This window comes from Atta cephalotes (genome assembly GCF_000143395.1).
Source record: "Atta cephalotes unplaced genomic scaffold scaffold00022, whole genome shotgun sequence".
Taxonomy (NCBI): domain Eukaryota; kingdom Metazoa; phylum Arthropoda; class Insecta; order Hymenoptera; family Formicidae; genus Atta; species Atta cephalotes.
Window position 1 is genome coordinate 1,675,480 of NW_012130086.1, and position 12,541 is coordinate 1,688,020.

Genomic DNA, 12,541 nt, shown 5'->3' on the forward strand with positions numbered 1-12,541 from the left:
TCACTCTTTAGCAAGATGTAGGCAATTCTCTTAATTATGAATATTATAATTATATTGTAATTTTCTCAGTAGTTTAGCTATAAAGACAAGAGAAACTTGTCTTCGACACGTAATCTGTAATTAGCCACATTTTATACTTTTATTATCTCAAAAACTATTGCTTAAAACTTTACGAATAACTTTTTGACTTAATTTTTCGAGAGCCTTTTTGCTATAGAAGTTTTAGTTGCAAATTTCATATTTGCAAATTGCATATCCGCATTTGTTATAGATGGAGTCTGTAGACAAAACGTTTAAAACAAATCTATAAATCAGTTCTTCAACTACTACTATTAACGTTTCCGAAAATTTTGTAATATATATATATATATATATATATATATATATATATAAAGGCAAATTTTGCCTCTCGTCACATCATTCTTTCTAGAAATAGGCAGATAGCATGAGGAATCGAGTTTATTTATTTTCAACTAAAGGGAGAGCGGCGCCAATAGAATCTAACTTTTTTTATTGCCTGCAGGCCTATTCTATAATTCTTTACACAAATTTCATTGTCATAACGCTGCTGCGCAGCTGTTTCATCATAAAAAAGCGCAGTAGCGTTATAATGATAACGAAATTTGCGTTAAGAGTTACAGAATAGATCTGCTGGAGTAATAAATAGGTTTTCTGCTTAACTGAAATAATTTTTGCTCATGTGATTAGTTAGCGATTCTCTTCTATATAGACTCTCTGTATTCAACAAGATCAGGTACCTGCTCAGTGCGATTGTAACTTGAATATTTTCAATTATCCGTATTTTACATAACGAGATATTATATAATGAGAAAATTAAAATATATCATTTTTTTTCAGAAAATTCGATAAGATTTGGCAAGCTGAGGAACAAATATCTGATGAGACTAAAAAATTTGAATAAAGCATTGGATAATTAAAAATTTCAAATGTTCCTAATGTATTTATAATTTGCATATTCCTAATTACTATTTGTTATAGTAAAAGAGCAGCACCGAAACACACTGTATATGAGCATTGATACAGGTGCGTTTCTTTCTCTAAAAAATTTACTTTAGTAACAATCAATCTATTGTTTAAATTTAAAACGATTAGACAATACGTATGTCAAACTTTTCTTTTGAGCATATATGCTGTTGACTTTAAGAGATAATCATAGGACATGTCTTCATTTATATGAGATCTCCTCTTAGGGGCACCATTTTCTACATTGTCTGTCAAAAAAATATAATCGTAAAGAAAATATAAAGATAATATAATAAATAAAGAAGACAAAATTTTGATACATACATACATATGTATATATATATGATATATTAATTATATTAATTATCTTACCAAGATCGGCGTATTTGGATTTGCAAAACGCTCTGCGTCCTCCAAAAGATAGAGTATATTCGGGTAAAGACGGATTGTCATTACCATGTTCCACGGCTTCATAAGCATCATTGTTGTATACAAAAGTGACAAAACCGTAGTTTTCGCTAAAATAATATCCCAGATTATAGAGATTGTAGGAATTGTAGTATGAGAATAATATAATTAAAAAAAAATAATAAAGTGAATATGAGTGAAGATATAAGACGTACCCATGTTCACGAAAATGTACACTGATATCTTCAACAGGTCCAAAAATCTCAAATCTTTTACGTAGATCAGATTTGGTAATTCCTTCGTCTATACGGCCTACATATACCACTCTTCGTTCTTCTATTTCTCTTTGTTTTTTTCTGTTGTGCCAATCATCGTAAGCCTCGGAATAAGAATCTAGCGGTGATCTACTAGAGACAAATTATAAAAATGATGAAAAGCTATATATCGAGGATTTTATTAAATATATCTATTAATCTTAACAATAATTGAAAAGTTTATTATTTTCCAAATATAAGTTCTTTATTTTTTCTAATTTTTTGAAAATATGTAAATATGTAAATTTTATAAACATTTTGTATTAAATCATAATATAATTATATATATAATTATTTAATTATACATTATACATATTAATTAGTTATAATCTTAAGTGAAAATAAGATGATAATTAATAAGATGATAAGGTGAAACGATTAAAATTGGTAATTAGAATTGGGTAGAATAGTAAATTATATAGTAAAAAATTTATTAGATGAATATTCATTTCAATATCAATAGAAATTGCATCTTTATATCTCGAAAAACATGTTTTACCTATAACTTCTATTGACATGACGATTGGCTAAGGAACGTTTCTCATATTTATCATAACTTCTTTCGCGTCTGTCATATTTATCATAACTTCTTTCACGATCCCTACTATCCTTTCTTCGTTTATTAGACCATTTATTTCTTCGAAGATTCGAAGTCGAGGGAGATCTATTGACATAATTTTTATAAGAATTTTATTCAAATTAATCTTGTTTGCAAGCTAGTCTATTATCGATTTTATTTATTATACATATAATTCTGATTGGAATGAATTGGTTATATACCTTGATCGTTTAGAATAAAACTGTTCGGGAGATCTAGATCTGGATCTAGATCTAGATCGGATGTCGGATCGAGAGCTAGAACGTGAATACGAATGCTTTGATCTCATTGAAATAGATGCGGGAGACGACCAACTGCTTGTTGAGGTGACAGAGCTACGTCGCGTGCGATGACTTATTGTTCGTCGGCTGCTACGTCGATCTACTCGAGATCTACTCCTACTCCTACTTCTACTCCTACTGCTACTCTTGTTTTTGCTGCTACTTCTGCTTTTGCTTGTGCTTGTACAAACACTTCTGCTTCTGTTCCTATTTCTTGTCTTGCTCTTACTTCTACTTCTCCTTCTGCTTCGATTTTGACTTTTGCTCCTACTTCTTCTGTCTCTACTCTTACTCCTACTACTGCTTCTACTCCTGCTATTGCTTTCGCTTGTTGTACACCTTCTGCTTTTTGAGCTAGATCGACTCAAACTGTGAGAGACTCTTTCGCAGGATTTCTGTTTTTTATTTGTTGTATTTTCCTCCCTATTGTGATATTGTACAAATGATTATAATGTAATTAGAATGCAAAAGTTTTCGTAGGATTTCACGATGACTTCTTTCAGGAAAAAGGATCAAATATTTTAAGAACTAAATATTAAAACTGATCAGGATCTTTTCGAAAGATTTTTTTTAAAACGTATGTGCAATTATTCATAATATCATCACATTGAACAAATTATAAAAAAATTTTTTTTACTAAATTATTTGCATTATTGGAACAAATGGTTTTGATATATGAAATATTCGAATAAGAAGGTTTTCATCATGAAATCCGATAAATTTTAATAGTAATATTAATAATATTAATAATAATAATTTAATGCTTTACCTTTTTTTGTTTATTTCCATAATTTTCGCATCTCTCTCTTCCTCCTCAACATCTACTGATTTTAAATATTCAAAAATATTTTCGTCCGTTTCTGTTTGTACATTGCGAGTAGATGGTTTTGGCTTATTTTTTTCTTCTTGTATATCTGATTCTTTTTTCCAACATGGCATAATTTCTCTCTGACAGTAAAACGTATCCTTTATTTCTTGATCAGGTCTGAGTGGTAATTTCATAGTTGAAGCATGATAAATATCCACTAGTATAGTTCGAGATGATTCTTTCATTATCATGGGTTTGTCATTACGAGTTTTATCGTTCAGTATTCTTTTTCGATATTCTAATACACTAATTTTAACACGAGATGTCTTGTCTTCTTCATGTGGTGGCGTATTTTGAGTATTTTGTCCAATTATATTTTGTATTTCATTATTTGAATTATTCATAATAGTTACCATATTTTTGTTAGGATTATTTATTGAGAACTGTGATTGTGATGCATTTGGTGGATTCTTCAGTACGGAAATATATTGCGTTTTAGGACTCGTTTGTATACTATTCGTTTTAGGTAATATATGTTTTTGTGATTGCAGAATGATTTTTCTAGCTAAAGGTGAACGAATAGAAAGGAGAAGAGGTTTGATGGTTGGAGACGCATTTGAAATATTTATCTTTCTAACAGATGAATTTAAGTTGTGAGAGTGTTTGAGAGAAGTCTCTTTTTGACAATCTTTACGATCATTTTCGAGCCACTTATCTTTGATTTCATTTTGTAAGACTGCTGGTTTTCCATTTCCGTCATATATATTGACCAACTCCAGATGGCATTGTTCATTTGAATTATCAGTCTTGTGATGTCTTTCGTGTTGATTGGGACCATCCGGATTTTCATTTTGGCTCGATTTTAATACAGATATATGTTTTGTAGTTTCTAGTATAATAAATATATTTTAATGTTATTAATTAGAATAATTTTCTATTTTTATTACTTAGGGAAGAGTGGTCCTTGGATATTTTAGGAAAATCTTAAATAAAATGTTAACAAAAATAGTGTTGAAAAAAAGAAACTGAGTGCAAAGATACTGAGTACAAAAAGGGCAAGCAAACAGACCTAGGTTTGGGCATATCCGAATCTCCCTAATCAACTAGTGCTCAAGATTCCCAACCACTATAAATAAATGATCGTTCAAATTTTTTAGCTTAAAGAAGCATGTCCGAAAATTAGCTCATATTATACATAATACACCCATTTTTTAATGTGAATATAATTTTGTGTAAATGTAAAGTAATAATAATGGATATATAATAATAATAATGGAATTCACAATACTTCCCTATAAGACTTAAGAAATAAGCAGAGGTTTTGTACACTGATGATGACTCGGAAGGAAGCCAAAATGTTTGTCAATTTATAAGAAGTAACATCAAGAATAAAAAGATTTTTGCGCTCTAACTACCGCGCTTGACTTTTATATGCCCGTTCCATTTTGTAATTAATTTTAAGTTTAAAGAATCCAAAATTTTAATTTTGAATAATGGAATTAGACAAAAACACACACAAAATATTTACTTTTCGATATTCAAATCCTAAAACAGGACAGATACACAAACGTAATCACGCGTTGCACTGTTGATATTGTCATTGTGACAACTATACAGTTACAGTGGTATTCTCCTAAACTTTACGTCGGGGTTAGCATTATTTTACTTACCCCAAAAAACCAGGATTCTTTTTTTGTTTTATTGGGGTTTTTTTTAAAAAAATTAAATTTTTTAATATAATTTAACGATAATACACAAAAGGAACGTATTTATAAATATTATATTTAATGAATATAAGTATATTAAACTAATTGGATTGATATAATTTTAACATATTATATCAATTTTATAATATATATAGGATGTACAAAAAATTCTGGATTCCTAAAATATCTTGAAAACCATTTTTGAAAAAAATGTTTCAAATAAAAGTTATAAAAAGGGTTTAAAAAGATCTACTAATCACATCCATTTGACCTACGCAACGCCACTCAAGGTGGGAGATTTAATGTCCAATCTTCCCGACTGTTCCCACTCTCCCCTATCTATTTTATTACTTATCGTACTTACTGTTGCTATTGTAGTTCTTGGCACGAAAGTTATCATTATTACAATAATCGTGATCCAACTGTACTAAAGTTCTACTGACTGTTCTACTTTTAATATCATCCGATACCTAAAAAATGTTATAATTAATAGTGGATTATTTTACATCATTTTGCAATAATAATTGATATGAGAAATAAATGCACATACATATTCAAATCATGTCATAATACTTAAGGAAAGGACTCACTGTAGAATCTATCTTCAAAATCTTGTTACAGGAAACTCTGTCTTGCATTCGTGTACTCTTACGTTTATTACTTTGTATATTTAGCGTAGCAATTTTCGGACTAGTTTTTCTACATTCTGACAGCTAAAGTTCAATAAAATAATTAGATTATATACTAATCTACTTAAAAAAATATTAAAATATTAAAATAATAGATAACCTTTGTTTTATTGATTATTTTTTTAGATAAGATTGAAGGCTGTTGATTGGAAGCTTGAGAAACGGATTTCTCCGATATGTTAGCGTTGCACTCTTGAATCATTTGACATGTTTTGTTTGTTCTAATGTCATATGTATGATCATTTTTAATGGTCGATTTATTGCATGGATTTGGATTCTCGCAAGCCTCAAATTTTTCTAACAAACTCTTTGCATCGTATGCTTCTAATACTAACAAAAAATAAATCTCAGTAAAATGTTACAATACTAATGTTTACTTAATAGTTTGATATGAATATAAATTGATTTAATTTACTTGGTATTTCATCTCGTGGTATCGTTTCAACGTCTACACAATCTTCTTGCTCCTCTGCTTTAATTTTTTTAATTGTTATTGTATTTTTAATTGGTATTATATCTTCTTTCGTTTTCTTTTTCCCTTTTGTATTTTTTGTCTTGATGTTTGCTTTATTTTTATTTTTTACATAAGACAACATAGGCAGAGTATTACTTGTTGGAGGCTTAAATACTTCGTCCTTTTCTTGTTCATCCTCTATTTCCATTTTTACTGCATTACCAAATATTTCAGATCCTTTTAAAATATTAAAGAAAAATGTTTTATTTTCTTTATCAAAATTGATAAAAAAATTATTACAAACAATTATTACAAACCAATTTCTTGTTTTTCTTCTTTTAATTCACTAGGTTTCTTATTTATTTCAATCATATCATCATACATATATATGTTTTTGCTAGGTGTCGTTAAGTAATCCTCGTGAGATAATGACTGCAGATCGGAGAAAAGAATTTTATAATTATATTGTGTAATTCTTAAACAATGGAATTCATATACAGTATTTATTAATTATAAAGAAAAACTTCCAACCTGTAGCGAGGTTGCAAGCAGATCTTCTACAAGCATAGTTGTTTCGTTACTAAAAAAAATAATTAAATGTATTTACATGTTGTACATTTGTTACAATTATCATATATATAACATTTTTGAATAAAAATGGTATACTTACTTTTCTTGATTATTACAAATGGAATTGTACACTGCGTTTAAATCCTCTGCTGAAATATTGTCAATTATATCCATCAGCCGTGAATTCTGAAATTTTTTATGCAAATAAATATTTATTAATAAAGAAATAATCATATTTTTTTTCATTTAGCTGTATTTCAATTGGCATTTTTATAAATACGTTTTTATGTTTAATCATAGTTTTTTTTAAGAAGTAAATGTTTTTGCATTTTTAATAAAATAATTATAATGTTTAATAAAATTTTTTAAAATTAAATGATAAAATCATAATCTATTCATTTCTAAAGATATTTAAAAACTAGAATACTCGGTAATTTCAAAGAAAAACGAATCTAAACATAAAAAATATGACTTTACCGGAAAATGTGTTGTAAAGATTTTGTTATTATTTGATATTATAATTTCACATCTTTTAATGAGTTATTTCCTTTTCTTTATATATGTGTATATATATATATATTTAATTGTTAATAATTTTTTAATTAAAAATGTGCAAACGAAAAATCAACTTGTTTCGAAATATGCAAACCATAATATATCGATTGAGACTAAATAAATCTAATTTGTTCGTGGTTGGCAGACTAATGTGAAATTACTCCAAAATTGTTTTTTCAATAACTTTTTTACTAGAAATGTGCAGAAATTCGAAATCATAGTGTCCAATAAAATTTGGCTACTTAATTCAAGAATAATTTCAATAAAAATCCTATAGTTTTTCCAGAATTTATATCCATCGATTTTCATTATTTAATTAATTTTCATTGTTTAATTAATTTTCATCAATTCGCGCAATATGATTATATGGTTTGTATTTAACATAATAATATAATGGTGTGAATCACAATAAAAATTAATTAAGTAATGAAAATTAATCGACATGGAAAAATAAGGGTTTTCCAGCATTTTTGTAGGATATGTTAAATTCCAGGATAATTCTAGGATTTAAGGACATGTAAGATTGGATTCCCTGAAAAAAATTAAGTATTTTTTTTTTTAAGAATTTAAATTATGTCGCGACATAGTAAAAATAAAAATTCCATGAATTAAAATATATTGAGACACAAAAATAATTCCGTATTTCTATTATGTCTGTTCTATTTCAGCATAGTTTTAATTCAGAGAATTACCTATGTTACATGATCTTAATTCAAATCTAATAAGAATCGAAATTCTCTTTAGACAGTTTTTAAAAGTTTTACATTAGATGAAATTTATTTTATGCTATTAAAACGATTTGCCTTAAACACACAATCGATTTAATATATTTTTTCAAATTATAATTAGTCTAGAAATTCTCGTTTTAAATTTCTCAAAAATAACGGAAAATTATTAAGGTTCAAAGAGACAAAAAAAAACATAAAGGTCTTATACCTGCATGTCAATTCTGAATTCTAATCATTTATGCCTGATTGCACACTTATGCGAAGCTTAAGAATCTTCCCTTTCTTTTTTAAAGCTGAAAGAGAAAGAAACAGAAATGTATAAAATGAATGTGTTTTTTTGTCTCTTTGATCTTACGATGGCTTTTCCAAAATTTTGAATATAATCGGCATTGTATACCCAGTGACAAAAAAATGAGCATTTCTATTTTTGTAAAAGAAAGAATGCAAGCGCTTCTTTCTTAAACATATGGTCAGTTAATATAATTTGCAGCAAAACGCGCGCATTCCTAAAAACATAATCTATAGAAGAAATATTACACAGATAAGTTTATACCTTGCAACCTATTTATCTTTTATTCACATTTTTAAAATAAATTTTACATTATTGTCTATTTAAATGTATATATATATTCTTTTTTATCAAGATTTACAAATTCACAATATTAAACTTAGAATACAAGACCGCTTATGCGAATAAATCAGTACGAGAAACGCTGTTCAAAATAAGGTGTTGGAATAAAATATCTATGTATATTTAAATAATTTTTATCTCAGATATTTGATTGCGCGCCAATTACTTTTACTTTGCAGCACAAACAAATTGAAATAATATTCTTTCCAAATTAAATTTTTAATTCAATGCTATTAGCATTTTAAACCTTACTTAAATACAATTTTAATATTTGTTAGAAGAAGTTTACAAATATTAATATATTTTTTTACCTTTTAGATGTATATAATCTCATAAAAAAATATTTCAGAAAATTATTGTTGAAAGAATAAAAATAGTGCCTGCATAATGGAAATCATTTTTAAAAGTTTGAATACTGTTTAGTGCATGAATTAAAATTAATGAAATGTAGTTCTACAAAAGAATCTATACATGAATAAAAAAGAATGGGAACCTAAAAATTTTATCTATATTTACGAATTCCTTTTCGTTTTATACTTTTGTAGGCTTTACAATTTTTCATGATATTGTCAGATAAAATAGGAACTTTATTTAGGTATCAGTTCTTTTCCAAAGGTTTTTCCTTTTATGTTCTAGATTTTAACAACTTTCACCGAGAACCTTCACTTTACTATTGAAATCTTTAAAAATATGTTTTTAATTATATCTAGATACTATTTAGATAAAAAGAAACCTGAATGAATTTTATATGCTTCATTGAATTCATCCCGACAAATTATTTAGCACATAAGCTTAAAGAAAAATAACATTTTCTTCTATAAATTTAAAATATACTTTAAATAATTCTATAAATAATTTTAAATAAACAATCAAAGAAATTACGGGCAATTAAAATAATTTTCATTTTATCAATAGAATATTGCATCTTTTTATCTTGATAAATGTTGATTTATAAAAAAGTATTTTTAAAAATTATTCAAACTTTTAAACGAAGCGAAACGACGCAAAAAATTTAAAAATGATGAAAAAAATGATATTTTTATTATAATTATTTAAAAGAGATTTTTTTCTTATTTCAAATTAGACAATTTCAAAAGTTAGAGTGTTAAAAAAAAGAAAAGTAATTGAATCTTCGTGTTGAATAAAGTAGGCAATGCAACGCAACTTTTGCAAATTTCGAACAAAAGTTTCTTAATTGTCATTATTATTAAGTTTATTTCCGATTTTATCTCGATGTTTAGGAAACTTTATATCAGAAGTTAAAAAGAACATATATCTAATGATAAGTATTAATAAAAATGCTAAAACAATCATCAATAAATGATACTTTACTTAGTCCACTTCTTTCAATGTAAAATGAACTTTAATTTCAATTACTTTTTATTTTTTTTTATTTTTTATTTTTTAATTCTAAGAAAAAGATAAACAGTATAATTAAATCAAGATTAAAGTTAATTTCCATTGGTAGAAATGAATATTGATCAATAAAAAATATTTTTTATCAAGCTTAAATGATTAAATGAATCTTAAGATATAAATAAATAATTTATTGTTTCTCGACTTCCGTATACAAATCAGAAAATATTAATTATCATACGTATAATTAATTTATTCGATGTGCAATTATACAAAATTAAATGCAAAAACATCATGCTAAAATAAATGAATGTCTATTTAAATTTTAAATCAAAGTGTAATAAATGAATATGGAAACAGAATTTCTTATTTTCCAAAAAAATAATTTTAAAAATGATTAAAAAAATTATTTAAAAATAGTTTTAAAAAATGTAATAATTATTTTTAAAAATATAATAATTATTTTCAAGACTAATCTTATTACAAATAACGTTATAACAGTTTTTTTGTAAGAGGTAACAATTATTTAAAAAAATATAGTAATTATGAAAAATGTAGGAGTTATTTTCAAACATATAGTAATTAAAAAAATTAAAAATTATTTTCAGAAATATAGTAATTCTTTTCAAGAAAGAATTGTTACGAATAACGTTATAGCTTTTTTTTGCAAAATTCCGCCAGACGATATTTAGAATGAGAAATTAACTCCACTTCTTGATAATAAGATTAAAATTACCATGATAAACGAAATCATTTTTTTTCTTAACGTTATTAGTAGCATTCATAAGCACGTTGTTCAAGTATATATATATATAAGTATATAAGAAATTTACCTCGTCCTCGTCCATTAAGAACGGATAATCAGGAAATAATTCCTTGGGAAACGTATCGTATTCATTTCCAATCATACGATTTCCAGTTTCTATCTCCATCATATGATTCCACCATCGTTTTTCACCTTCCATCGTTCAAATCGTTGTTTGGCACTTGTCACTTCACGTTACCTGCAGTACAAACGATACACTGAAAAATACTGACTGAGCAGACGGCTGACGCGATGCAACTTCGATCGCACTGGCACGCTAAGCCACGCGGCTTTATTCTAGGTTATGTTACACCGAGGGGTAAGGGAGTGTGACGGGAACGCACGTGTGCGGCTTAAGGACTTGACATTCGACGGGAATGTGCTTTATGTGGCTTTATACGAACGATAGATGATCATGTGCACGTACACGGGGCTGTTCGAGGGTGACGCGGATTTCACAATGTGAATCGCATCCACGTTGCGGTCAGTTCGCCGCGCCGACGAACCACTGTGCCGTGGAACGGATCGAACCAGCTGTGGTGGCAGAGATTACCGATCGTCCGTGATACCGTTATTCTATCGCGAAAACAGAAAATAAATTCGCAATGACGACACACACTGTGACGAACTTGCACGACGCGACTGTCGAGAACTCAACGCCGATAATATTCCGGATGGATGGAGGGAACGCGTGGCTGTTCCGAGGATACCTTCTTGAAGTCTACACATGGAAATTGGAAGGAGAGCGTCTCTCTCTTTACGTCTGCACGGCGGAGAGAAAGAGAGACACGTCGTATACGCACGCGTACACGCGCCCGTAGTGGGCGCGAACGTGTCTATGTATTCGCGAAATGAGTGAAAGGAGGAGAGACCGGAGAGAAAGAGAGAGAGAAAGAGAGAAGGGGGGAGGGGAGACAGAAGAGCCGGCTAGCCATGCTTGCCCACGCCGCGTCAGCCACCACGCCTCCGAAGAACGGCGGGTGACGTTCCGCGAGAACGCTATTCTCTGTGATTACGTCGGATTACTTGGAACGTGATTTCGCGCCGGGTTTCGATGCTTCCCTACGTCTTCCCAATTGATGAATTAACACCGCGCGGTAACGCGTGTCAGATAGTAAGTGCTACGAACCTCGCCGGAGTCGCGGTTATCCCAGTAATATTCAGTAGGAACTCGGTGCTCGAATAACACCGCGTTCGCGTAATATATCGCAACACAGCACAAGTCGACACTGTTCGCGGAGAAGAATCTGCTGCTTGATACGACGAGCAAATTTTGATCGGTAGTTTCAACGGGAATACGCGTACACGTGACTACCACGTTTGCGACGACTAGTTTCGAGTCGAAGTCTCTCTACTGCTACAAGCTTCGTTCACACCACGCGTACTCGGCATACGTATAGTACCACTGCACGATGCACACTACTGCGACCGACGTCCGTACACGCGCGCAACTCTCACGAATCTGGAGTCTGGAGTCTGTAGTGTATTTCGTATTCGATGATCACTCACACCCTCCTATGCTCGTGCGCGCGCAGCTTTTTTCTCCCCGAAGTTTTTCCCGCGAAGATAGGGTAGATTTTCGAACCTGAGTTTCAATAGTATTCACGTTTTGTCGAAATGACTGACCTCGACTTTTCTGATTGGTCACAAATGA

The 12,541-nt window shown here is 29.3% G+C and overlaps 1 protein-coding gene across 1 annotated transcript; it reads right to left on the reverse strand.

The window, feature by feature from the left end:
- Window positions 1-1,125: 1,125 nt before the first annotated feature.
- Window positions 1,126-11,047, reverse strand: LOC105619690 (uncharacterized protein DDB_G0287625-like). The gene is made up of 14 exons (XM_012201209.1): window positions 10,916-11,047; window positions 6,913-6,998; window positions 6,767-6,822; window positions 6,399-6,479; window positions 6,204-6,260; window positions 5,952-6,118; window positions 5,690-5,812; window positions 5,464-5,569; window positions 3,456-4,282; window positions 2,487-2,980; window positions 2,206-2,370; window positions 1,608-1,796; window positions 1,357-1,502; window positions 1,126-1,232 (listed from the first exon to the last, which is right to left on the reverse strand). The coding sequence occupies exons 1-14, from the start codon at window positions 11,045-11,047 to the stop codon at window positions 1,126-1,128; spliced, it is 2,736 nt and encodes a 911-aa protein (XP_012056599.1).
- Window positions 11,048-12,541: the final 1,494 nt, after the last annotated feature.